This window comes from Mus caroli, unplaced genomic scaffold (assembly GCF_978045245.1).
Source record: "Mus caroli unplaced genomic scaffold, Mus_caroli_1 scaffold_11, whole genome shotgun sequence".
In the NCBI taxonomy this organism is placed as follows: domain Eukaryota; kingdom Metazoa; phylum Chordata; class Mammalia; order Rodentia; family Muridae; genus Mus; species Mus caroli.
This window is the reverse complement of record NW_028227266.1, coordinates 40,856,564-40,880,104: the sequence shown is the minus strand read 5'-3', so window position 1 is coordinate 40,880,104 and position 23,541 is coordinate 40,856,564. Positions and strand designations below refer to the sequence as shown.

Below are 23,541 nucleotides of genomic sequence, written 5' to 3'. Positions count from 1 at the left end.
AGGTAGCCAGCCTGTGCTGGGCTTTTCACTTGAGGTTCTGGCATAATGGGGTGACAGTTTGGTTGGAGAGCAGTGATGCTGCGTCTCCAGGACATGGGGAGTCGTCCTGCGAGTGCCAGGCAGAGGCAATCTGCGAAGAAGAAGATGAACTTAGATTCAGGCTGTACAGAGCCATGTGAGTATGTAAGGTACTAGAGGATGACCTGAGAGAACCTGATGTGAGCAAGAGTAAGGAGGAGGGCAGTCTTTGGTACAGCGGAGATATTGTGAATATATAGGGAAAGGTGGGAGGGATAACACTCACAGATAGAGGCTGCATCTTTGTTTTTTCAGGAGATAAAACTGTCTCCCAGCATTCCCTCTGCCTCCACTGCCACTGCGCTTGCCAGCTTCTCTTTCTATGTTCTTTCTTCTGCTCCATCCCTCTTAACTTTCCTTATCTGCTCTCTCCTTCCTTACCCCAACCCTGTTTCTTGCTGTATGTAGTAACTGTAAACTCAGATATTTCCATCCACCCCTTTCCCTCCTCTACAGCCGCTCTGCAACACATGCTGCTGACCATTGCTTTCTGTTCAGTTGGCAGGGCCATGGAGATACAGAAGTCACGCCACCCGAAGCACTTATCCACTCCCTCGTCTGTGAGTCCTGAGCCTCAGGACCCTGCTAAGTTGCGCCAGAGTGGAGTAGCCAATGAAGGAACAGACACTGGATACCTGCCTGCCAGTTCCATGTCCTCTGCCACCTCAGGGACTGCTCTTTCCCAAGAGGGAGGGAGAGAGAATGATACGGGTGAGTCATTCATTAGAGTAGACAGTGGAAAATTGGAAGATTTTAATTACAAATGAATCCCAGTTTAGTTTGATTTAAATATTGTAGTATTCTACAGTTCACAATAGAAATATGTTGAATGATAGTTTTTTATTTTCCTAAAAATCAAAACTCCAAACTACTGCCTGAACTCTTGAGGTGTTAACTATACACAGGTGCCTGCCATTTGGAGCTTATATGATGCACGAGGAAAGTCACAAAACTAAAAATTTACATTGGAGCCCCTGGGTAAGGTGATACAGCCAGAGTCACCTTCAAGAGCCAGAAGCAGAGGGATCAAAGGTTCAAGGCCATCCAGGCACACACTGGGAGACTGTTCATAAATAAGAAGAGAAAACCCAACACCAGTAAAAGTTGGAAAAAATTTTCATTCCAGGAAAGAAAGATAAGGGGGATTGAGGAAACTGGCCAGTTGGTATTGGCAAATAAATGCTCTGTTTTCTAAAGGAAGCAGAGTTGAGACTTAAAAAAAAAACACTTGATGCAGACTTACGGGACGGATAGAAAGAAGGCTGCTCAGAAAGGAAGGCGCACTGAGCACAGGGTGCCTTGAGCTGTGTCGCCTCGCCGATCAGATGGGTTCTCTACCACGTGAGATCCAGGACCAAATGCAGACCATCAGGGTGGCAGCAGACACCTTTCTTTCATCATGGCAGGCCCCAGATAAACTTTAAAGAAAATCTGTAAACCTGAGACCCTGAAGATTTTTTTCTTTTACATTGATGATAATTCAGTAACAAGAAGAGGTCAAATATTTGAATCATAGCTATTTCCACACAGTAGAAGAGGGAAAAAAATGAAAGAAAGCCAGGTCAGCTATACAGTTTTTCATCCTTAAACATGAACATCATTCCTCATTCCTGGAAACATTTGCTTCTTAAAGTTAAGGCATGAGGCAACACACAGCTCCATACGGTTAGACAATGACATAGAAGAGCCACCCCTAGAGGAACAGCTTAATTTTGATAATGCGTAAGAACTTTAAAATTGCCTCTAAAGTGATATACTTGGGAACATTAAAGAAATGATGTAGAGTAGGACCTTATACGAATATTTCAGAGATAAACTTTAATTAAAAGTTAAATATAGTAGAGTAATTATTGTTATGAATTGCTGTGTGAAAATCACTCCAGGTTTAGTGGCGTAACACAGACAGTATTCTCATGTTTTTGTAGCTGTTTGTCTAAGTGGTTCTAACATGAGGCCTCTCAGGAAAGTAGGGAACACCGTGTCTCCTCCATTCCAGATAACTCAGATGAAGGCCTTAGCCCAGAGCCCCATGGGCTCTTTCAGGAGTTGCTCCAGTGTTCCAGGATGCTATAGCTGACTCCTTAGAATGATGTAAAGTACAGAGTGAGGACAGAGTTCTGCTATCACCTCAGCCAGTTAGAGGCAAGCCACCAAGTCATCCATACTTCAGGGGAGACAGATGACAGTCCATTCCTGAAGGAGAATTAAAAGTTTATGAAGATGTTTTTAAACCACTGCATTTGCCAGTATTTAACAGGCTGTTTGTGTGTAGAATCCCTGAAAGTAGTGTTTTCCAGTGCATGTAAGAAGTAAAAACAAGAACAACAACACTGCAACAGAGCCCCCAAAATCAGGGGACTCATGAATGAGATCCTGTCTCTTCTTCAGAGTCAGCAGAGACGGTGGGGAAGGGGCAGAGAAAGTAGTGAGGGTTCCCAGAGGCAGGAATAGCATCCACATTGACTTAGAAAGGGTGAGGAGAACCAACCACTGTTACCTAAGTGATGAGGAAATCCTGGAAACTTGAGAGCAAGAAAATGAGAATTGTTTATCTGTTGCTCCTTGGAACACTGAATAGTGGAATAGAAAAGAACACGACTTTCGGGTCTCGGCAAGAAAATGGCTTTTACTTTAAAGTGTGCCTGTTAAATTGTCTGTCAAAAGGAGGAATGAATAAAGACATTTTCACATACGTAATAACGTAAAGTTTGAAACTCCTCACTCTGTGAACCGCGTTGGAGGTTGTACTGCACACTGAGAAGAAAGTGAGAGTAAGTCCTGGGGTGCAGGGCACCGCACAGAAGAGCAGCACAGGCAGTGACGGTGTCACAGGCCACACAGCCGGGGCTCCAGACTGGAGCATAGCAAGTCAGGAGCAAGAAAAGAGAGGTGGGGGCTGGGAAGGTAGTTTACATCAAGTTCGTAAGGACAGTTAGGGACTTCAGAGTGGACCCATCTCTAGCCTGGTGTTGCTGGGGAGATACCGGGTCCTTAGAGCTCACCAGCCAGCCAGTCCAGCCGAGAGACCCTGTCTCAAAAACAGAAGGTGAAGAACTATCAAGGAAGACGTCCTATGTTGTTCTGTAGTCTCTCCACACAAGTAACATGGAAACACTCACTCATACCTACATGACACACACAAAAGTGAAGGAGGAGTTTTAAGCAATTGGTAGTATGAGGAACCAGAAAAAAAATTGAGATATGATAAAATTATATTACTTTACCAATAAAGGAAAAGATTTAGAAATACAAAGAAAAACAGTTGTTTAAGAAAGTAAGTCGTTTTTGAAACATAAAGCAGACTAAATGCTGTGGCACATGTGTCTACTTCCAGAAATTGGGACATGGGTCACAAGTTGCAAGCCACTTTGGGCTACATATTGACACCCTATGTCAATAACAAAATGAAGGCTGGTAAGCTGGCTCAGCAGGGAAGGGGCTTGCCACCAGTCCTGACCACCTGAGCTGGAGTCCTGGACCCCCACATGGCCGACTGCGAAGCAGCTGCTGCTGAGTGTCGTCCGACTTGTCCTTGCTTATCTTGCACATGCTTTCGCACATGTGTGCGCATAAACACACACAGAAATGTAAAAAATGTTTTTATTTAAAAAAAAAAGAAGTTCATGAAGCAGCTGATTGAGTGCAACTTTAGTGTAATAAACACCCTGTTTCAAATGGACACGGAGTTGCATAATTGGGGGCAATAAGAAAGAAAATATTCAAACAAGCATACTTCTTAACCCGGTAGCAACAGTATGCGTATGAGCTGAAGGTTGTATTTGACAATATGTATATGGCCATAGTAATGAAAACATTGGATTGGTTTTCAGGCATTTAGAGTCATCCTGCTAGGTAAAGTATCAAGTAGATATTTCACTGAGACCACAGATCAGAAAGGTAAGAAGAATAGGAGAAGGAAATATGGATGGATATTAAATCCCTAGCCTGACTTACAAGAGAGTTAAAGTTCTCCTTGATGTAGTCAAACGGATCCGCATTTGGATTTCTGTAATGCCTCATAACCCTACCAGTAATGCCATAGCTGTCAGGCTTTGGGGCGGTGGGGCAGAGAGTGAGCAGAATCCCTAGAGAAAGGATACAGATTGTAAACTAAAAGTGTTATTTGGAATTGGTCCACTCTAACTGCTGCCATTAGAAATGAGAAAGGAGGGGTCAGGAGGAGGCTGCTCCTCATCCCGAGACATGGTGCTTGTCCTGCCTTTTTAAAAAATTCATTTTCATAGTTTCATTTATGGACACTATGCATGCTGACCCTCTGACTAACTGCCTTTCTGCCTCCTGTCTCCACTCACCACGTCTGTCTTCATGTTTAGTCATTTTTTTGTGACTCACTGATAATCAGGGCCATCTGTGTGACCTTGGGTTTAGAGCTATCTTTGGAACCTAGGGGCCTCAGCAGAGACTAGACAACTAAAGACACCTCTCCCCAAATCTATGCACAGGCAGCAGTTCAGAGGCAGAGGGCATGCATGGAATTCAGGGAACTTGTAGCTTCATTCAGGGGCCAGGCTCAGGCTGTCAGGCTTGTATGCAAGCACCTAACCAGCCGCACCCCCTTGGTGGCTCTTCCCTTAGCTTTTAAGAGAATACTTTAAAACTGATTTTCTTGTCAGGCATGGTGGTATATGCTTTTAATCCCATCTCTCAGGATGTAAAAGCTGGCAAATCTCTGGGAATTTAAGGCCAGCCACAGGCTACATAGTATCTCAAAAAGAAAAGGAAAAGAAAAGAAAAGGAAAGAAAAGAGAAAAGTTTTCCCCATTTGTTCTTTAGTGCATTGGAGAGTTTTATATACTAAATTTTTTATTCTAACTAGCCTATTGAAATAGAATGTGGCTATGATTTAGGAAAAAGTTCTGGGAATTGATCAGGTTTTTTGGTTATTGCTATTGCTGTTTTATTTTAAACAGTTAATGACTCCAACTTTTATCATCTTAGGAACAAAGCAAGTGGGAGAAGCATTGGCGCCTGGAGACTGCTTGGACAGCACACCTCGAGTCCCCAATACTGTTTTCGACTTCCCTCCTCCTCTGTTAGATCAAGTGCAGGAGGAGGACTGTGAAGTAGAGAGGTAATTCATAGAGCTTTGTGCATTGCTTAAGTTCTTTGACCTATCACTTTTAATATATAGCAGCACTTTCTTTTATGTTTTATAGACGTCTGGTTGGTAGTAAATAATAAATCCTACTGAAATTTTTTCATTATGTTAAATGGCTTTTGTATCTTGGGTATATCTATCTTTCTTTTTTGTTTTTTATTTGTTGTTGGTTTTGTTTTTTTTGAGACAGGGTTTCTTTGTGTAGCCCTGGCTATGCTGGAACTTGCACTGTAGACAAGGCTGGGCTCAAACTGCCAAGCTCAAATTCTACCTGCCTCTGCCTCCTGAGTGCTGGGATTAAAGGCGTGTGCTGCCACTGTCCGTCTGGGTCTGTCTTTCTTGGTCTCCATTTTGCTCTCTTGTGATTCCTTATTCTCTACTGTTTTAGGGTGACAGAACATGGGACCCCAAAAGCCTTTCGGAAGTAAGTAAATCTTAAGTAGCTTTCATTTAAATAGTGCTTATCCCCTATAAAGTCCTAATTGTAAAGGAAAGAAACCCTATTTATAGTCTGTGAGTATAAAGGTAAGCCCAGAGTACCCGAGGGCCACAAACAAGTGTACATCCAGGAAGAAGCCATTTCCTAGGAGAGGAGAGTCTTGGGCTCAGTGCTGAATCAGATGTAGAAGTCTACGTGGTTTACAATAAGCACCTCCTCATGAGGTTGGGGTGATAGCACAGCTGTTAAAAAATGTGAAGACCTCAGTTCAGATGGTGAATGCCCAGGTGAGAAGCCAGACATGACAAGACCATCAAAAGGAATAAAGTGAAGGACAGTCAAGAAAGACCCCCGAAGCCAACCTAGCCTCCATATGCACGTGCACGTGTATACTTGCATACGTGCATCCATACACACATGAACATATACAGAAGATTCGTGAGTCTGTCATCCACCTGAAGCCCTCAACAGGATTTCCCATTTGTTTGTTTTATTAGGTTTGACAGCATCGCCTTTGGAGAAAGTCAAAGTGAGGATGAGCAGTTTGAAAATGACCTGGAGACAGATCCACCCAACTGGCAGCAGCTTGTTAGCAGAGAAGTGTTACTGGGACTGAAACCTTCTGAGATCAAAAGACAGGAAGTGATTAATGGTAAGTTTAATCAATCTGTTGTTGGCTGTATAGATGGAGATTTACCAGATGAAGCAAATCTTTCAGCCTTGGAATTTGCTTTATTTTCTATTGGCCTTTTGTTTTAAACAAAGACAGAATTAAACAAGATAGGTTATTTTCAAGCCTTTCGATAGAAACAATACAAGTAATGGTACAATTTGTGTTTAGCTTTCAGGCAACTGAAGATCCATAGCATTACATATGGAATTCAAAAAAAGTCAGTGGGATACTTTAAAGTTATGTTGTAGACATAGATTATCAAGAATGAGCTAAATTTAAGGAGACTAGCTGAGCAACAGGTGGTGTGAAATGAAAGCGCAGGTAGGACTTAGGTCACCCATGTACAGGTCACAGACCATTATTGAGGGGGTCAAAGCAGGAGCTCAGTACAGTCAGTCCCATCACACCTACTGCGGAGCGGAGAGAGTGAGGCTTCTGTGCCCTTCCTCCTGCTCTGTATGGCCCCAGACCTCTGCCTAGGGAATAGTGCTGCCCATGATGTGCTGGGTCCTACAGTCAGTCTGTTAACAGGACAGCCCCTCCCCAGTATGCCCACACACCAACCTGTTACAGGCGTTTACTCAACTGAGACTCTTTCCCCAGGTGATTCTAAGTTGTGGCAAGTTGACATCACAGTTCCCCTAACGTGTACGTAACAAGTATGTGACATAGATGCTGTATCCTCTGCTATCACTATGGCTTGATTTCAATAAATATCTTCTTTTTGATGACAATGAGATTTAGTAAAGTTACAGAGCTAATATGACTCCAGAAATGAGGTTTTATGGGCCAATATAGAAAATTTAATCTACTATTACTTCAGAAGAGTGCTTAAGGCTATCTGTTATTAGATTTTACTGTATTCTGGTGTTATAAGTTCATATTGTAAATGAGTTTGGGAGTATCTGTTAATTAACTTCCTAATATAAAATTCTTTTGAATGATACTTTTCATTATTCTGCTGTGTAGGAAAATTTCATGAATCAGTTTGGTTCTTAGAGACATACCATCCTTTCTAAACACTAAATTTACATAATGCATTTGCTACCTAATAGCAATGGAAGACTATATTTGGTCCCATGGAATGAGTCTAAATAAAGCAACATTCTGTACCTCTTTTTCCCTCCTCTGCCTAGAATTGTTCTACACTGAGAGAGCTCATGTCCGGACACTGAAGGTTCTTGACCAAGTATTCTATCAGCGAGTGTCCAGAGAAGGGATTCTATCACCTTCAGAACTACGCAAGATTTTTTCAAACTTGGAAGATATCCTTCAACTTCATGGTAAGCAAAGTTGGCTTGTGACCGTTGTGTCTACATTGCTAGTAGAGAGAAGACTGTGTAAACACACCTTTACGGCATATTACAGATAGGTGACTACCTAACCAAGTTTATTGAGGATCTAGCAAAGAAAGATGATTGGATCTTTGACTAAATATTTTCCCTATAATTTTATACCAGTCTTACTTTTTGTATACAAGTGGCCTTTTGTATACATATGGGCTTTTCTGATCTAAAGTTAGTACTTAAAATGAAAAACATGAATAATGAAAATTACCCTTGATAATATCCTATCAATTACTTTATGTATGTGTGTAGTTTAAAATGTATAATGCATATAATAATATGCATGTAAATATATTTTATAAATAGTAAAATTAAATGACTGGTTAGATAATTTCCAGCAGGTTCCGCTATTTGTGCTTAGGGCACGTTTTCTGTGCCCGGCCCCAGCTGACTCACCTGGACTCAGAGGGAGTGTAAGATGTCCTTCTTGCCATACCCCACTGTCTTCTCTCTGACCTTAATTTTCAGTCTTTCTTGGTCAAAGGAATTAGCTGTTTGTCAAGCAAAGCCATTCTTTTTGTGGCAGTTTCAGGTTTCATTGGCATGCAGTGTGTTCTTACATCCAGAGTCTTTCTGAGCTGGGCTACACAGTGAGACCTCGAGGGTGAATCCATATTCAGGGTAGCCACACTATAGGCAGTGTGCTAGTTCCTAACAACAGAGCTTAAAATGGTAGGATCTGTGTCCAGGAAGAGCTCTGGGGATCTAGCTGTGTAAGTGCTGTGTGTAGATTACATTAATGGAGATTGGGAGCAGCTGTGTTACTCTGAAAACTTAAAAAATAGTTAACTGATTTGTACTACCAGTAGTTCAATTCAAAATAAGTCTGGACTTAATCTTTTTTTTTCTTTTTCCTCCCTAAGTTGGGTTGAATGAACAAATGAAAGCTGTCCGAAAAAGGAATGAGACTTCTGTTATTGATCATATTGGGGAAGATCTGCTCATCTGGGTAAGGAAACTGAGAATGTCTTTTAATTATTTTTATAGACATTTGATCAGATTCTGGGGTAAGTAATAAATGTGTCCAAATGAAACACATCCATGGTGCAGAGCTAATATGCAAAGGTGGAAAGGGTTCCGAGTATTATTTTATTGTTTAGTTTGTTTTAATCAGTATGCAATCAGACTCAGTGCTCCATCTCATTGAGATGCAGGTACACTGGTTCCTTCTCTTAAAGGAGAAAAGTACTGCATCCTGTCGGTTTAGGTGACATAGAATGTCTACCATCTTCTGTTGTTCAGATCTTAAGCATGTATTGTATAATATTAGGTAATTATACTTCATAAGTATCAGTAGTGAAAACGACTTAAACTTATTTCCAGTCTAAGGAAAGAATCCAGAGGCTGTAGTGACTGCAACTTCCGCCTGTCTTTCCGTCTAACTGTCTGTACAGATTGATTTTGTTGTGTTTATGTTATTGTTTTGCCTGTGTGTTGTGTGTGAGCCACAAGTTATGGCTCATGCCCACAGAAGTGAGAAGAAGACAACCAATCCAGTTTGGATTCCCTGGAACTGTAGCTATAGGCTGTTGGCTACTGAACCTAAGTCATCTACGAGAGCCACAAGTGCTCTTACGCAGCCGGCTTTCCAGCCCCTGATTGTCAACTTATATTGAACAAAACTTTATAGTTCTAGAGACGGTGGCATGTAAGACACATAGCTTCTGCTGTCACACAGTGTATGGTGGGGAAACTGTGGGAGTTTGATTGTTTTGTTTTAGACAGAGTCTCAGCAGTTAGACTCCCCCAGATCTGGCTGCCTCTGCTCCCAAGTGCTGAATTGAGAGGTGTGGGGCAGGAAAGAGAGAGGAGAGAGAATGATTAGAGAATTTTTCCAGTCTTGGACCCTTAGGTGACTGCAGAACTGCTGGGATCCCAGCATTTCTTATAAACCCAGCTGTTCCTCATGTTCCTAGTGCCTGAAGGAAAACCTGCCCTTGATTTTGTCAGTCTCATCCTTCAGCATTTATTTTTTCAGTGCTGGTGATTGAATTCAGGGCCTTGTGGGTCTGACACAAGTGTTCAACCACTGAACCATGTTCTTAGCCTAAGCATCCTGTCTGTAAGAGAATAAAAGTACAAACTTTGACCAACCATCTAGAATATTATGTTATGTACTTGAAGATAATAGTTCATCTATAGATATCTTACAAAAGAATATTTTACAGAATGTCTTCTTATATGATAGACATTTAGAAATGTGGAATATTGTACGGAAAACCCTCTTAACTAAGTACAGAGCACTTGTTTGCAAGTGTGAAACTGTCAGGAAAGCTAGCTTCGAAGTTGTATGTGCGATACCCACACTCAGGACACAGGCAGGATGGGTGGGAGTGTGTGATCAGCCTGGATAGCCTAGTGTAGTGGTTCTTAGCCTGTAGGTCATGCAGGTCATCCTTTGGGGAATGGACTGACCCTTTTGCAGAGGTCGCCTAAGACCATCAGAAAACACAGATATGTACATTACAATTCATAACAGTAGCAAGATTACAGTTATGAAGTAGCAATGAAGATAATTTTATGGTTGGGGGTCACCACAACAGGAGGAACTGTATTAAAGGGTTGAAGCATTAGGAAGGCTGAGAACCACTGTAAAGCAAAAAATAAACAGAATAGAGGTTATAGTATACAACAAAAAAGATTTTTTTGACTTGTAAGACTGCCTTATAAGCAAAGCAGTTGTTAAGCATTTCACTGAGAACCTTCAAGTTAGGGTATGAGTAAACCTACAGATTAATTATTATAAACAAAATTACAGGGGTAAGATACTTCTAAGAGGCATAATATATATGCATATATAATATATATTTGCAAAAGAGATTTACAAGTTCATGGCTCTATGCCCAGGCTCCCTTTACCCCCTGCACAGGTGACACAGAGGGGAATTTTCCTTCTGCTTGCACTTGGCTTGTGATTGTAGTACATTTCATAATGAGTAGTACGGAAAGCCCCTAACACATGGATTTCCCTGGAGAACAGTAGGCGAGTTCTTATAAAGGAGTCAGAGTCTATGAAAATGAAATAAGAATCACAGTCTCCAGGCATTTTGTGTTGCATACTCCCCAGATGTCAACCTTTCTAATTTGGAAGCAGTGTAGACTGAAAGGTAATACCTCCTAGCCTGTGCTGTCAGGGTGAGTCCTTAATGTAGTACATTGCTCCTGCCTCTACACACAAAGTCCCGTCTCTTGCATTTGAAAATGCTCCCTGGGATGTCGAAAGGACTGTGGCTGCCTTCATCTTACTTGGCCTCACAGATCAGATGCTCAGTGTTTCTTTCTCATTTCTCTGCATTCTTGGCACAGTTTAGTGGACCAGGAGAGGAGAAGCTGAAACACGCTGCCGCCACATTTTGCAGTAACCAGCCTTTTGCCCTGGAAATGATCAAGTCTCGCCAGAAAAAGGATTCTCGATTCCATACTTTTGTGCAAGTAAGTTAAGCAAGTTATGTGATCCCATGATCCCCAGCAAGTTTTGTATTAATTACAGAATAAACTCGAGGAATTCTGACTTACAGTGTTCATCTGTGTTAACATTAATATCCCCCTTCATTTATGTTTTTTATTCTATGAATATGGGTGTTTTTCCTGAATATATGTTTGTGTACCAAGTATGTGCATGGTCCTGAGAGGCCATTGAATTCCCTGGGGCTGCAGTTACAGATAGATGTCAGCTGTTGCCACATGGGTGCTGGGAATTGAACCTGGCTCCTCTGGAAGAGCAGCCAATGCTCGTAACCACTGAGCCGTCTCTTCAGCCCCACCCAATATGTCAGCGTCTTAAAAGGGCTTTATATTGCATCTTACATTACTGCAAGGAATAAAGATGCTTTTGGAATGATGAGTAATAAAAAATACACACGAAAATTGAAGCATTTGACGTAGATATCTGTGTTTCCATAGCAGTTTTAATTAGGAAAACCTTTTTCAGCTTGTTCTGCAGTCTCAGCAAGCACTCTCCACTGAGCCTTTTGTGGTAAGGTCTTATTAAATTGCCCAGGCTTGTTGCTCTGTCTGCACCTCATACTAGCCATGAGTTTACAGGCCTGTGCTACTAGGCCTGGGTTGTATTCACTTAAGAAAAGCATGTTGTTTAAGTTTGAGATTTTTTTTTTTTTATTATATCAGACTTGAGAGGATTGTAAAAGTGCTGGGGTAGGGATGGGAGTAGAGAAGAGTCTCGAACTGTGGCCCTAGGCCGTCTCCAGCCACCTGCTGTTTTATAAATAAAGTTATTTGGACACCATGCATCTGATCCCTGTTGCTGCCTTGCTAAGCAGCAGTCACAGTTTTTGTGGTTTAAGAGTATGGCCACAGTGTAACAGGACCCTCTCTCTCCCTTGGATTTTATCGTATGTACTCTAGAGTTGATATCCTCACCTGAAGCTTGGTTAAGCCAATGGCTGATTGATCAATTGATCGATCTTTTGATCAATTCCATTCTTTTCCTTTCCTTTCCTTTCCTTTCCTTTCCTTTCCTTTCCTTTCCTTTCCTTCCCTTCCCTTCCCTTCCCTTCCCTTCCCTTCCCTTCCCTTCCCTTTCCTTCTCTTTCTTTCTTTCTTTTGTAAATGCAAAATGAGGTCCTGCTTTCTGGCTCGTTGTTGGCCAGGAATTAGTCCCAGCTCCTCGGGATACCCATCTCATCCTGTGGCCTTTGAGCATTGTACAGAAGTGGATTTTTGCTTTTTATCCAAGCCAGTAGGAATTCTTTTCTCTGGACCAGATTGTTTTTAAAGTTAGGGGTTGAGAGATGGCTCAGGGGTTAAGAGCACTTGCAGCTCTTGAAAAGACTAGAATTGGGGTCCCAGCCACTTCTGATTGAATCAGGCCAGGTCTCCTCTTTTTGATTAAATCAAAATCAAGTGATAGTAAACTAACTATAGAATAGATTCTACTCACACTCCAGGGGATGGAATCACATATACCCGAGTATGGAAATCTTATATTTTTATTACATAAGGATACCTTAAAGATTTATATTTTTTATTACATAAAGCCATGTCCATTCATCTATCACTGCTCTTTGTTAAAACAGCAGACTCAGTTGTTTAAGAAACTGTCCCAGAGAGCCGGAAGTGTGTATTGTTACATTATTTTAAGGCTTGTAGACCTCTGATGCATATGACCTAGCACGTCCAGCCCAGAGATCCATGGTGTTTGCTTAGAGTGGTGGATAATAAGTTAGTAAATGTACTTTTTAACACTTTTTTGAGACAGGGTTTTTCTGTGTAGCCTTGGCTGTCCTCGAACAGAAGTAGGATGTGCATGGTTTTTCTCTCTTTTTAGAAGAATCTTTGTCTAATAATCAGGCCTCTGGTACAGTGGCATTTCTAGTAAATACATGATACATGTTTTGTAATTATTCGTCCTCATACGCTTTGTTAGTTGACTTCCTCCACTTTGATTTTAGGATGCTGAGAGTAATCCCCTGTGCCGTCGTCTTCAGCTGAAGGACATCATTCCCACCCAAATGCAGAGACTCACTAAGTACCCGCTTCTTTTGGACAACATTGCCAAGTACACAGGTACAGCATTTTGGCTGAAAGAAAAGTCGGGAACTGGAGAAATGGCTTAGTGGTCAAGTGCTCTTGCTAGGTCCAGAGCTGGGATCTCAGCAGCCACACTCTGTGGCTCACAACCACTGTAACTCCCAACTCCATGAGATCTAACACCCTTTTTGGGCTTTGTGAGCACCCACATGCATAGATTCTTATGCAGATAATGCATACATACACTTTCTTTAAAAGCTAAGAAAAAACCCAACAATATGTCCTGCTAAGTAAGTAATCTTTCATAGCATTCTGATGCATAGAATTGATTTCTGCTGGTTGTATGGCAGATATTTCCTGAGAAGACGCAGTGGCATCGTCAGCCTATTTGGATTGCGCCCTCTAATAGTTCAGACACAGCGTTTGACCTATTGTGGTGCAAAGGTCACATTAAGGTCTCTGCCTGGTTTTTATTTCAAAATTGTTTTTAAAGACAAAGTATCACAGAGCCTGGTTCATCATGAACTCCATATGTAGCTGAGGGTGGTCTTGAACCCCTGCTCTCACCTCCTAGGTCAGTGGTTCTTAGCCTGTGGGTCAAGACCCCTTTGGCCCACCTCTGCCTCTAAAAGTATTTACATTAGGAATCATCACAGTAACAAAATTGGAGTTATGAAGTAGCAATGAAAATAACTTTATGGCTGGGGTCATCACAATGTGAGGAACTGTATTAAAGGGTCGCGGTTTTAGGGAGGTTGAGAACTGCTGTCCTAGGTGGTGGGATTGTGGGCATGCACCCCCACCCCTGCATCTCGATGCCTGTTGTTGTCAGCAAGCTTCTGCTGGAGGCAGCACACGGAGGCCATCTATTTGTATGCTTTTTTCTGAGAGCCTTTGCACTCGGCAGCAGAACTGAGTATATGGCCTACAAAGTGTCAATTGTCACCTGACCCTGTAGGAAAAATTCACCCATATTTGTTTTGGCATCTCTCATTGTTTTTAAAAGGCTTTGTACTAGGTCAGAGAGATGTTTTGTGTCTATGGAAGTACTTGTAGGAAGCTGAATAAATGCATTATCATTCCAACTTTCTCATCTTGAGACAAGATTTTGATTCTGAGTTTTATGCCACAAACTCCTGATTCTTACACATGACACTAGGAATGCGTATTGGGGATCCCAGACTATGAGTACCTGGCATAAATGTGGCTTTACATCCTACTCTTAACGTATCTGTCCAGTGGGGCCACTGCACTGTTTGAGATTACAGTTTCCACTCTAGTCTGGTGGCTCTCTTCAGTGCAGTGATGACAGAGTGTCCGTGGTTTTGGTGAGCTTCATCTTCTAGCACTGCTAGTGTTGTACTTGTTCCTTCTTTAAATGTGGTCTCAAGTGCAAACTTATTCAGGAATTCTTCAGAGTTGTTATACAAAAAAGACTGCGTAAGAGGCCCAGTGGTCATAGTTGTCTAGGTTAGACTCTGCAGGGGTAAGAGAGGGTCCTGTTTGTACAGCTTCCGGAGACCTTCCTTGTTAGCGCCTAACATTGGGGTTTTAATACAAGGCATTACTCTTGCATCTGGGGCTCTGTATTGTGATATCTTCTTTCTTTTTTCATCCTTTGTAATACTGAGGTTGACTTACAGGTTGCATGTTAGGTAAGAGCTCTATCAATTAACTGTATTTCCAGTCCCTTAAAACAATGTTTCCACCTAGACAGTGTTGGCACACACCTTTAATCCCAGCACTTGGGAAGCAGAGGCAGGCAAATGTGAGTTTGGAACCAGCCTGGTCTATAGAGTGAGTTCCAGGAGAATCAAGAATACACAGAGAAACCCCATCTTGAAAAACAAAACAAATATTTTAAGACAAATATTAGCATGTAGCTAAGGCTAACTAACTGCGAGCTTGTGATCCTCCTGCCTCAGCTTTGTAAGTAGCAGGCAACTCCATAGTTGGCTTTTTTTTTTAAATGTTTTTAATGAGAATGTATGTTTTAAGTTATGATAATCAGAAGGCTGACCTGTGTAAAAACTACCTGGATAGAGACTGTGCCATAGGGTTTTTTTGTTTGTTTGTTTGTTTGTTTTAAGACAGGGTTTCTCTGTGTAGCCCTGGCTGCCCTGGAACTCACTCTGTAGACCAGGCTGGCCTCAAACTCAGAAATCTACCTGCCTCTGCTTCCCAAGTGCTGGGATTAAAGGCGTGTGCCACCACCGCCTGGCTGTGCCATAGGTTTTAACATGGTATAAAAATGTTAAAGGTATTCGTATATATCTTCTTATACTCATTTGAATAAAATGAAGTTGTGTGTGTACATTTTCATTTTTGCTAATTTTCTGTGTATTCCCTACATTAGAATGGCCTCCAGAAAGGGAAAAGGTGAAGAAGGCTGCAGATCATTGTCGTCAAATCTTAAATTATGTAAATCAGGCTGTCAGGGAGGCAGAAAACAAGCAGGTAAGAAGGAAAAATAAGACACAGGATTCAATCCTGTGTCTTATTTTTAAATGGGTACATCTGGGATCTGAAATAACAGAGAGGATCATTGTACAACTGATAAGCAGGACATTTGTTTGCTACTCAAAAGTGTTGTTTGAGTCAAAATGATGAGGCCCCAGGAGGAAATTTGGTGCTGTCTATTAAATTAAATGGCCTGTGCCTGACTTCAGCCCTGCAACCTGGCGGTTCTGATTGTAGTGGTTTAGTGGAGAGAAGTGAAGAGAAGTTCTTCATGGTCATTCTAGGCTGGAAGCAGCTAATGAATTCAGCAGAGAGCAGGTAAAGCAACGGTGTACTCATAACTTAGCAGGCTGCCAGAGATGGACGGAATGGATCTAATTAGCATTGTAATGACAGAAGAAACCAGATGCACAAGAGCACATACACGTAATTGTATTTGTGTGAACTTGTAAGATACTAAACCGATTTGTGATAGGAAAATAAATAAGAAAGACAATTGCCGCTGAGGACATAGTGTAGAGATCTAACCGGACAGAAATACAAGGAACCTTTCTGAGACCATACTAATACTCCATGCCTTGGTAAGAGATTGAGTTGTACAAGTGTATTGTTCGTCAGAATTCATGAAAAAATACACTTAAAGTGCATGCATCTTACTGTAGGTAAAGTTTAAAAAAAAGAACAAAGGGGTCTGACAAGATGGCTTAGCAGATGAAGGCCCCTGCTGCCAAGCTGACAACCTTGGTTCAGTCTCTAGCACTCACGTGGTAGAAGGAGAGAACCGCCTCTCCCATAAGCTTCCCCTGACCTCCACCTGAGGCCCTACACATAAACATGCATATGCACGCACACTTACACATACGCAAAACTCTAAAAGAAACCACTCTTATTTTTTTTAAAGATTGATTTATTTATATACGATTTATTTATTTATTTATGTGTATGTGAATATGCCATTGCTGTCTTCGGACACACCAGAAGAGGGCACTGGATCTCATTACAGATTGTTGGGAGCCACCATGTGGTTGTTGGGAATTGAACTCAGGGCCTCTGGAAGAGCATTCAGTATTCTTAACTGCTGAGCCATCTCTCCAGCCCAAGAAAACACTCTTAAATATTGAACTTAATGATATGCACTCTATAACGGTATACATGCTACAGTATTCAGTGGGGTGTGTATTTATCCAAGATTATTTAGAAATGCCTCAGAGCATAAGGCAAAACCAATTGTAGGAGGTGAAGAGACGGACAGTCTGTGATAGGCACAGTGACAAGAGCCTTTGTGTATTTATGATGAGGGGATGCTCAAACCGTTTGAAGCAGTTGTCTTTAGAAATTTATCATGCAGACATATCTATATAGATGTACAGCATACATGATTAGACATTTATTCTACAACATATTTTAATAGGGGTACCATGCACATGACTAAAGGCCTATTTTATTACAGTATCATTGTTATTGTCAAACATTGTAAGTAACCTCAATGCCCAATAGTAAGGTGTACTTAGAATTGACTACAGAGTTTGAAGTGTGAATGCTATGTGGTTGTTTAAGAAAACATATCTCTCTATGTGATATTATAAAGTAATATCCGAGGTATACTTATAACCCTTCTACACAGAGAAAGAGGAGTGCATCTTAGCTTGCTTCTCCCTTGCTCTGATCAGACACTTACCAAAATCATCTTGGTAAGGAAAAGGTTTGTCTGGCTCACATCTCCATATTATAGTCCATCCTAGGGAAGCCCAGGCAGGAGCCTGGAGGCAGGGACTGAAGCAGAGATCATGGAGGCAGCTCACTGGCTTGCTCCCCATGGCTTGCTCAGCCTGCCTTGTTATGCAGCTCAGGACCACCTACTCAAAGTTGGCACTGCCTGCATATCATCCCTACCATATCAATCATTAATTAAATAATGCCCCACAGACTTGCCTACAGTCTGATGGAGACATTCTGAATTGAGGTTCCCTCTTTCAGGTGTGTCAAATTGACAAAAACCAAGAGACCAGCAGTCAGCATACTATATGAACGGATAAGAGGATTATGTACTGGGATGCTAATGGAATGCCAATATTATACTCCTACATCTTGTTTTTAAAAGGCTGAATATATACACACAATGCACACAGAGACAAACAGACTCATTGTATTCTGTTTGCATAGGATTTTCTCAAAAGTCACTCAAGATGTGAACGTCAGGATTGCTCCTTTAAACAGAAGGGTATCGGGTGGGGAGAAGATGCTTTTTATTATATATATGATGGTGCCTTCTGAACTTTGTACTGTGTACATGGTCTATAGGGCCAGGAACTAGGTATAAGCTTACTTAGTGGCCACCAGGTTTAATAAAAGATCAGAGGGGATCTAGGAAAGTGAGTTTCTCCAATGATGAGGGGTAGGGTGAGCTAAGAAGGAAGGGCTCATCTGTCACAGCTGGCACTGCAGTTTGTAAAATGCAGATTTAAGACATGATGTGATTCAGAAACAAAGAGGCCATTGATGGCCACGTCTAACCTTGGCTCCATCCTGTTTAATTTTCAGCGCTTAGAAGACTATCAGCGTCGCCTTGACACCTCCAATCTCAAGTTGTCCGAGTACCCCAATGTTGACGAGCTCAGGGTGAGAGATGGTCTAATCATAATTAAAAATGTAAAGGAAGGTGCTAAAGACCTGGCAGGCAATTAACATCCCAGTGGGAACAGCCATCCTTAAAGGAGGTCTGCCTGGTAGATTGTCTGCATTTGTGACCTCATTCTGCTTGTTGAATGTCTGCTCTGTGTCAAGGGTGCATTCATATTTGTTACAGGAGTTACTTTATGAGAAGCTGTGACTATGTGGCAAGAATTGTTGGAGGACTTGGGAACATGCGTTATTAGAATATTTTAATTTGCTCTGTGCTTTTACTGTTTACAACAAGGACTTTTCAGAGTGCTGAGTAAACATAATTTTTCTATGACACTTTTGAAAAGCATGAGCTAACTATTCACAAACTGCACTTCTGATGCCTAGACTCTAATATTATATTATTCTATATATACTATATTTTTAGGATATTATGTTTCTTTTTTAAAATATCAGTTCACTGGTGGTTGTTTTGGTTACTTAATTATCTATGTACAGTAATCTTGTATGTTATATACAGTAGTTGTATCAAAAAGCACGCTGATGTGTGTATTCCCTTACCTTCCAAAGAATGTGAGTTCCCCTCACGATGCTAGTGCTAAGATATGGCTCTTTTACTAACAATTAAGTTGCTGGCAGTGATAGTATTTGGCATTCTCATAACAAATGTTATGACTGTTAAAACTTTGTTTGGGAGGCTGGAGAAATGGTTCAGCAGGTAAGCATGCTAGGAGTTAGAATTCTAGACTCAGAAACCCTGGTCAGATGTGCACGTCCCGCACCCGTCATCTGTATCCAGTTTATTGCAGATAAGGAGTGAGGATCTGTAGTGGCTCTTTGTAGCACTGTTCATAAGCCAGTCCTCATCGGAGGGAGGTTGGCAGAGAGCACTCATGAATGCTTTCCCGTAAGATGCTTCTCCTTTAGAAGGTTTTGTGCGGGCTGTTTTAATGTGGACAGTTCCATTTTCAAGACAGGCGGCAGTGCTGTGGTTGCTTGTGAATGAGTCCTTTTATATTAAGACTGTTCTGAAAAGATACAGTTATGGTGGCTGGGGCTCCACTGATGAAGGATTCTTGGGAGTAATTCATGTATAATTCTTTTTACTTTGGCAGAATTTGGATTTAACAAAAAGAAAGATGATTCACGAAGGGCCGTTGGTCTGGAAGGTGAATAGAGATAAAAGCATCGGTGAGTCTAGTGTTCCTGTCGGGTGAGAGGGTGGAGAGAAGAGAACAGGAGAGTCTGCCGTGAGAAGCGCCGTCATCATCCAGGTGTCACATAGAGAGCAGTGCTGTTCCGCAATATCTGAACATTATAGGAGATCTGCCGTGTGTTTGTTGTTGTTAGGTATAAAGCACGTTAGGTGTTCATTTAGGAACAGCATGTTCATTTCAGCAGCTTCAACCGTATTTCCATCATCTATCTACTGGCGAATCTTTGAGTTTTCTATAGTATCTTCCAGGCTCTTGCAGGGAGGGAGCATTATTTTTTAATTCTTGCAACTCTCAGATGATACTCCCATGAAACATACTAAAATGAACTATTTAAAGTGAAAATTAAAGAAGTTTGCAAATCTGTTTTTTAAAATTAGCTAGGTTTTCCAGAAATAATTTCCTTTGCCAGATTACTTTAAATTTCTGTACTTAGCAATTTCTCTGCATGTTTATCTCTAGATCTTTATACACTGCTGCTGGAAGACATTCTTGTGCTGCTACAAAAGCAGGATGACAGGCTGGTGCTAAGGTGCCACAGCAAGATTCTGGCATCCACAGCCGACAGCAAACACACCTTCAGCCCTGTCATTAAGCTGAGCACAGTGCTGGTTCGGCAGGTGGCGACAGGTGAGTGTGTCTGCTGCAGGATGCGAGCGTATGGACTCAGGGTGAAGCTGTGCAGGAGCTTCCGCTGTGGAGCAGCACACGTAACAAGGATTTGTTCTGTGTGTGGGGGGGGAAATGTGAGTGAAACGTGCCTATTGTCTAGACACTGGATTGAAACTTCATACCTCCAAATTATTTGAGGCAGCAAGGTTGTCCTACTGGTTTTCTGCATTTGAAAATTTAAATACATTTACCTTGGTGTTTATTTTATGTTCAATTTGGTGATAAATACCAGGAAGGTTGTGAGTGCTTTCAGGGTAGCTCCAACGACATGGCTGCCATTAAAATGGTGCGTTTGTGTGTTGGAAAAAAGTGAAAATTGAAGAGGTAGGTGAATTTATGTTTTTTGTTTTAATTTAATCTTATTTTATGTATGGGTGTTTTGGCTGCATCTGTGTACCATGTGTGAGTCTGTTGCCGTTGGAGGCCAGAAGAAGGCGTTGGATCCCCTAGAAATGGAGTTAACAGAGCTGCCATGTGGGTGTTAGAACCCAGGACTCTTAATTACTGAACCATTTCTCCAGCCCTGAATTTGTTTCTTGGTTTTTAAATATCAGTTTAAGTTGGTAAGCTACAGTTTAACTGTATTATGGTAAACTCCTTATATTACTTAATTTCATGACAGCAAAATTTGCAAACTCTTTCCTGCAGTATTTCCTGAACATTTATAACAACTTAGAAATACAGCAGTTTAAAACAAATGTGAAAGGAGTAGCATTGGGTTCAGTAGTATAAGTGTGTGCCTGTGCGTGCCTGTGTATGCCTGGTATGCGTGCACGTGTGTGTGTGTGTACACATGTGTTCATATAAGCATTTTCATTTCAGAATTGTAGGCTCATTAGAACTCCAAAGCACATTATACTTGGGCAGGACAGAGCCTTTATAGGACAGAACTTTTTTTTTTCTTTTTTCTTGGATATTTTCTTTATTTACATTTCAGATGTTATCCCCTTTCCCGGTTTCCCCCTTTCCAGAAGCCCCCTATCCCATCCTCCCTCCCCCTGTTTCTTTGAGGGTGTTCCTCCACAGGACAGAACTATTATGAAGTCAGCTATGTTCATTGTTTGAGAATCTCATCTATGTATAGAATGGACAATTTTGGTTAGATTCACTTTCTGTTCCCATCCCTGCTTTTCTCCCTTAGCAACCCCCCCCCCCACTTCTCTGTCCCAGCTTAATGCGCTCTTTATTTCAACCCCCAGAGTCCAAGGAATTTGAACTTTGACTTATTTTTGTTTTTTAATTAAATTCCGTGTTGACTTTTATAAACATTATTTAAGTTATAATTAGCTTATAGTAAGTTGCACACAATTTAAATTTACATACTGAATAAAATTTTTCAAAGTGAACAGTGTAATTTTTATCTAAATTAAGATGCAGAATGTTAATACCTGCATCTGGGTGTATTTCGTGACTAGAGTAAATTTTGTTTTCTTCTTTTCTAGATAACAAAGCTTTATTCGTCATCTCCATGTCAGATAATGGAGCCCAAATTTATGAATTGGTAGCACAGACGGTTTCTGAAAAGACAGTGTATGTATCAGATCCAATTGCCTTTTTCTGATTGATACTGTATTTTCCAAAGTATAAATGATCCACATACTTGTTTTCTTAAGATTAATTTCAATGTATGTGCATGTGTGTGTGCGCATGCCTGTGCACATGTGTGCAGGTACCTGCAGAAGCCAGAAGAAGGCATCAGATCCTCTGGAGCTGATGTTAGAGGTGGTTGTGAGCTCACGGGGTGGGTACTGGGAACTGAAGGGCTGTCCTCTGGAAGAGCCGCGGACTCTTACTGCTGAGCCATCCGTTCAGCCCACAGATTTTCTTTTACAATAAGATTCTGAAAGGCGCTGTAGAAATCAAGCACTTCCTCTTGTGTTCTTTTGGGAACGTTCCTCTAAGAACTTGTTTCTTTTGAGATTGAAGTTTTCTTTTTCTTTCTTTCTTTTTTTTTTTTTTATTCTACTGAAAGTAAGTTTTGTAAAGAGAACAATTTTCAGAAGTTCCAAGTTAATCTTTTAAAGGAGTAATGTGCTCATGTTAGAATTTTCTTTAAAGTATATTTTAGAATCTCCACAAGAGTGTGCCAAAATAAAGATGTTCTCTGGCAGCGCAGAGTGCTTGGGTTTGGTTTTTCTCTTCTTCATTGTGAGTGTATTTACGGGTGTTTCTGCTTTCCTCCCTGTTCTGGACCTCTTTCATACCCCTGAAGCTGGCAAGACCTCATCTGTCGAATGGCTGCGTCAGTGAAGGAGCAGTCTACAAAGCCGATTCCCCTCCCCCAGCCGCCACCTTGCGAGTGAGTGTCGGGAAGACATGAGCAGTTCTTCACTTGGATGCCGTGAAGTTTGGGCATCTTCTGGAGCTCAAGGATTGTCTCTTTTCTTTTTCCTTTTTTCATAGAGGAGACAATGAAGAAGAAGAACCAGCCAAGTTAAAAGTGGAGCACCATGATCTTTCGGTCACTGGTCTGCAAAGTCCAGGTAAGCCACATAGACAAGTGTGTCAGATGTAAGATGTTACCTATTACAACCATGCGTGTTAGCAGATGCTACCTCTGAGCCTTCCGTGTGCCAGCGCAGCACTGTTCTGTGCTGTGTTTTCCCCAGTGTATGATCTCTGTAGCTTATGTAACTTACCTCTGCCCCCAACATAACTGTTCTATGTTAAAAACGAAATGTCTGTTTAGGTATAATCTCCCTTTTCTGTCCCACTGAACAGACAGAGTTTTGGGATTAGAATCTCCCTTAATTTCGTCAAAACCTCAGTCTCACTCACTGAATACCCCTGGCAAATCAGAGGCAGAACATCTCTTTGTGACCGCAGCACAGTTTGCAAAGGAACAGCATACAAATGGGACATTCAAGGAAGGTGATGGCGGGTATCCAGTCACAATCCCAGGTCCACACTTGCCTGTGTCAGAGGAGCGGTGGGCATTGGACGCACTGAGAAATTGTAAGTTTTTTTCATAACTTGTGGAGATACTAAGTACCAGAGTCGTATGATGTGTTGGAAAGCCTTTAAGGGAAAAAGCAATGCCTTGTTGTGGAAAATACACAAAAGTCTAACCAATGATTTTTTTTTTCCAAGAAATTTATGGTCTAGTTGGGAAGATAATAGGACCCCACTGCCACTTTTAAAAGCAAACATTCTAGGAATAATAAGGCTCTGTGTGTGTGTGAGAGAGAGAGAGAGAGAGAGAGACAGACAGACAGACAGACAGACAGACAGACAGATCCAAGTTAGCATGGTTACAGAAAAGAAGGGCAGATAGAAGCAAAAGAAGATATGCTTGTTATTTGAGAATTTATTAAGATCAAAATAAATGTGTAGAATAGAACCATTCAGACAAAAATATCAGTAGGAGCAGGAGAGCATGCAGGAGCCGCAGCATCTCCAGGAGCAGTGAGCAGAGCAGGGGCCTGTGCA

General features: G+C 41.4%; 1 protein-coding gene across 5 annotated transcripts in view; it reads left to right on the top strand.

The window, feature by feature from the left end:
• Positions 1–23,541, top strand: part of Arhgef12 (Rho guanine nucleotide exchange factor 12) — a 142,414-nt gene that overhangs the window by 110,270 nt on the left and 8,603 nt on the right. For 4 of the 5 annotated variants that reach the window (XM_029481424.2, XM_029481423.2, XM_021171561.3 and 1 more), the window contains 16 exons: positions 577–789; positions 5,038–5,170; positions 5,586–5,621; positions 6,134–6,288; positions 7,446–7,592; positions 8,519–8,604; positions 10,961–11,086; positions 13,066–13,180; positions 15,501–15,601; positions 18,146–18,223; positions 19,342–19,417; positions 19,903–20,070; positions 21,555–21,642; positions 22,325–22,411; positions 22,516–22,595; positions 22,834–23,067. In XM_029481424.2, the coding sequence (XP_029337284.1) occupies positions 577–789; positions 5,038–5,170; positions 5,586–5,621; positions 6,134–6,288; positions 7,446–7,592; positions 8,519–8,604; positions 10,961–11,086; positions 13,066–13,180; positions 15,501–15,601; positions 18,146–18,223; positions 19,342–19,417; positions 19,903–20,070; positions 21,555–21,642; positions 22,325–22,411; positions 22,516–22,595; positions 22,834–23,067 (1,923 nt within the window). The remainder of the gene's footprint in view (positions 1–576; positions 790–5,037; positions 5,171–5,585; positions 5,622–6,133; positions 6,289–7,445; positions 7,593–8,518; positions 8,605–10,960; positions 11,087–13,065; positions 13,181–15,500; positions 15,602–18,145; positions 18,224–19,341; positions 19,418–19,902; positions 20,071–21,554; positions 21,643–22,324; positions 22,412–22,515; positions 22,596–22,833; positions 23,068–23,541) is intronic. The other variant, XM_029481425.2, reaches the window with a different exon arrangement.